Genomic DNA, 4,400 nt, shown 5'->3' with positions numbered 1-4,400 from the left:
TGTTGGATGGGTGATTTTGAATGTTTCAAAAGGAATCTTTAACTTTCTATGGTTTTGGAAGTTTTGGAAAGAGGAAGCCGAGAGTGGCTTGTTTTAAAAAAAGGGAATTTTTCTTTAGTAAAAGTGGCTTATGAGCCTGAGATAATTTGAGAAATGAGATCTTTAAAGCCAAGGCTGAAAAGAGTTGAAACTTGATTTCTAGGTGAAATGAATTGAGAAAATGATTTATGGCTTAAATGCCGATTTAATGAATTTGATGATTTTGAATATGGAAGTGCTGTTTTGTTGAGAGCCAGAATGGCTGTGTATGGTTATACATATTGGTTGGTTCTGGATTGAACCGTGAGCCGGAATGGCTGTGTATGATATGAATATTGGCTGGTTCTGGAATGAACCGTGAGCCGAAGGGCTGAGATAGATGTTGATCCATGGATGAGATTGAATGCATGTTTATGCTGAATCATTGATAAATGTGAATGTTGCACTTCCACTATCGGAGATAAGAGTTTCCCTGGGAGAAAGCAGTGGCTAGCCACCACGTGCTCCAGGTTGAGACTCGAAGCTCTTTTGACCCTATGTCGTAAGTGTGGCCGGGCACTGTGAAAGCCCGGATGAGCTCGCCCCCGTGAATATACACCAGTGAGGGTGTTGGATATGGATCATGATTATGATCAAGTTTATATCGAGTATAACTCGAGTTGGGGATGCGCGACAGAGGGACAGTCCAATGGTTAGCTACCCGGACTTGTCGGGTTGGCTCTATAACCGACAGATGATATCATCAGCCACTAGAGATAGGGATGCATCATATGCATCTATGTGACATTGTTTGAGTGTGCATATTGTACTCGGTTTGCCTATGTGATTAATTGCTAACTGTTCTACTTGCAATAACTGTTTGTTTGTGCTTGCATCTTCCTATCTGTGTTTGCAACTGGGACTCTGTTGGATTGTGGTGATTGATTGATGGATGGATTGTTTGGGCCTAGGGCCATGGTTGAAATGAAATGGACTGATGGTTGGTTTTGGTTTTGTTTCTGGTTCGGAAAAGTGTGAAAGGCTATTTGGTTTAGTTTAGATAAACCTTTTTGAAAGGTTTTTGGGTTTTTGAGAATTGAACGGTTCTTCTTTCAGAAAAGATTTTTTGACTTCACTTTTATTGAAAACCATTGTTTTTGAAAAGAGGCATAAGACGGTTATTAATCACTGGTACGGTTTATCTTCACGTATCCTATTACAGTAATTCCCAAAAATCCTCTACTGAGAACCCTTTCGAGGATGATGTTCTCACCCCCCCTACATTTTTCCCCTTTCAAGATATGGGCGCAGAAGTTACGAAGAGCTTATTTATTTGTTGTTGATATATTCTGTATTGCTTTAAGTTATTATTTGTACCCTCGCCTTTATCTTGAGATTTTCTGTAAGAGGGATAGGAATTGTATTGACTACTGCTTGTAATATTATGTGTATATATATATATATATGGATGTACTTTTTATGAGTTTTGTAAGTTGTATGGTATCTATGGATGTATGTTATCGGGTGAAAGTATCTTTGGGAGCGGTATTGCAGTTTAAAGTTTTAAACAGGCTCATATTTTAGTATTAAATAGTATAAGTGTCGTCGTAATGTCCGAGCTATCAGAGTCGCGCAGCCGGAAGCGTGAGCTTTGGTAGTTAGGGTGTTACAACAAGCACTAATAGTGAGCATTGACCTTAGACGAACGACAGAGAGCAGCAGTCTCTCACTCTAACAGACCGACAACGGACGGCAACATCGATTGGTGGAGGCTAGGATTTTTCACTTTTTCTTTGGTTGAGAGAAAGAGAAAGGGAAGAGAAGTGATGTTGCAGAAATGGAGGAAAAGGATTCTCAAATTCGAATTTATGGTCAATTTTTTGGTGAATTTATCGTCGAAAAAATCCATCGGTAACTCACAGTCTGTGATTAAAATGGTGCGTTTTATTTAATTACTTTACTGTCGAATTTTTTTGCCTTAAATTCGACGGTAATGATCGTGCCAATTTTTTTTAAATTATTACCAAAAAATTTGTTATCAAAAAATCAAATGTGACGGTAATTTTTTTATCCAATAAATTTATTGTCAAATTTATCGATACATTAATTGTCAAATCTGTCACTAATCTCCGATATTAAATTCGATGATATTAAACGTTATTCTTGTAATGATCCATGGTGGCTAGTTGGCTGGAATTCGTTGGTCGATGGTGGGTCAACCAATGAGTTGTCCATTCGTTGATCAGTCAATCAATAGGAGTCGATAATATGCGGTCAGTTATTATTTTCTAGCATATCTATCCACTGGACTGTCAGTTATTACTTTTATATTAGTATAAAAGTAAATTATTTTTTTAGTAATATATGATAGAGAGAGATAAAATTAAAAAAAAAGAAAGAAAAACGATAATTTTAAAAAGAAAAAATTATATCAATCACAATTACAAAGTGACATATAAAGAATTTTAATTATCAAATTGGTAATGTTGCATGGTAAAATGGCTTTACGAATGCTTTAAACATAGGGAGCATTTGATATATATAATAGTATATTTTACTAACACAACAACAACGACAATAATAATAATAATAAAAGAATGATGGAAGAAAAATTAAAATATAAGAAAACAAGAATACTAGTAGAAAGAACTGGAATTAATATTAATCACCATCGTACACATAGGGTCGGTTTATTTCTTCTTTTTCAATTTTTTTTTTAAAAAAAACACTAGAAATAAAGATAAAAAGTCATTTTTAATTAGACATTTTGATTATAAAAATTTTAACAAATTAATATTATCATGTTATTAATATAACATAGGGGTAGAAGTGGAAACAAAAATATTTAATAGGAGTTCGTGACTCGACTAGTTTTAAATTCGGCTCAATTTTATTAAACGGGTTAGATTTGAATTCTTTTCAGAAAATTTATCAATTAAAAAAGGTTAGATCATAAATCAGGTTCTTAACAGCAAGAGAGGACAAACCACCTCTGGCGGCTGGTGCCAAAGGTGAACCTCATCAGCTCCGCTACCTTCAGATCCCATCTTTGCCAACCGATCTGCCACGACATTAGCTTCTCTCGCGATAAGCTCAAAACGAATATCCCAATCCCTTCTTAACTTCAAGTCAAAGATCAGTTGTATCACTTCTTTTTCAAGATGCCAGAGTGGAACTTGCCAACTAGTCACTAGCTCAAAAGCTGATGCGCAATCTGTCTCACAGACAACAAGCTTAAGACCCGCCTCTCAAGCCCAAGCCAAACCTTTCCATATACTCCACAACTCCATCTTGATGACACTAGATCCAAAGGAATTTCCTGAGCATCCCATTAACCATTGACTGGAGCTATCGCGAATTACCCATCCAAAACCAGCACAATCATCTCCCAAGTTCACACTCCCATCACAATTTAACTTCCAAGCACCAGGTTCTGGCGGAGACCAAGACAGAGATTTTAATCCCTGGATGCAACACACTCGATTCTGAGTTGTATATTCAAAATCCACCATGCACCTGCGAGCCTTGTATGCAATTGACCCAACAGATCCAAAAATTCCTTGAAAATTACCCATATTTCTGTCTTGCCAAATTGACCATATTATAGCTGCAAATTTGGAACAACCTTCATTGAGGAGGTCATGCTTGAACCAATCATGCACCTCGTGAGAGCCAAAGAAACACACATCAGAAAAACCTAGAGAAACCCAAACTGATCGCACCACTTCACAATCCCGAAAACAATGAAGAATTGTCTCCGGAAATTGATTGCAACGTGTACATAAAGATGAGGAGGAGAGATGTCGCCGAAAACGCAGATATTGAGTTGGTACAGCATCATGAAGGCAAAGCCACACTAAGAGCCTCAACTTTTCAGGGACCCGCGCCTTCCAAAGCCAAAGCCAATTGATATTTGCGAAAGCCTTCTTAACAAGTTCCCATACCTCTGTACCAACCACTTCCCAATATTCCTTGAAGAAAAAAGCCTGAAAACCATCGGCACCCGTGGCCTTAAAAGAGTTCATGCCCATAACCACCTTCCTAACCTCTTCTTTAGAAACATTTCTTGTGAGACTTTCAATAGCCTCACGAGATAAAGAAGGTAATTCCTGATCCCCCATCACATCAAGTTCTACCTGTTCCACATTACAAAAAATATCTCTATAAAATCCAATTGCACATTCTTCGAGTTCTTGCGGATCAGTACTCCATCTTCCATCCTCCAAAAACAACCCCTGAACCTTGTTACACTTCCTCCGCATAATGGTTTGCATATAAAAGAACTTAGTATTTCTATCTCCAAATCTGACCCAGTGCTCTCGGGATTTTTGATACCAAAACAACTCCTCTTACATAAGCAGATTACTATATTCAGCCTGTAA

The 4,400-nt window shown here is 37.3% G+C and overlaps 1 protein-coding gene across 1 annotated transcript in view; it reads right to left on the bottom strand.

The window, feature by feature from the left end:
- LOC107641057 overlaps window positions 4,390–4,400 on the bottom strand; it is an 886-nt gene continuing 875 nt past the window's right edge. The window contains exon 2 of the mRNA XM_016344566.1: window positions 4,390–4,394. Coding sequence (XP_016200052.1) covers window positions 4,390–4,394 — 5 coding nt within the window. The remainder of the gene's footprint in view (window positions 4,395–4,400) is intronic.

Source organism: Arachis ipaensis, chromosome B05 (assembly GCF_000816755.2).
Source record: "Arachis ipaensis cultivar K30076 chromosome B05, Araip1.1, whole genome shotgun sequence".
Taxonomy (NCBI): Eukaryota; Viridiplantae; Streptophyta; class Magnoliopsida; order Fabales; family Fabaceae; genus Arachis; species Arachis ipaensis.
Note: the sequence above shows the minus strand (reverse complement) of the source record. Positions and strands in the feature narration are given on the sequence as shown.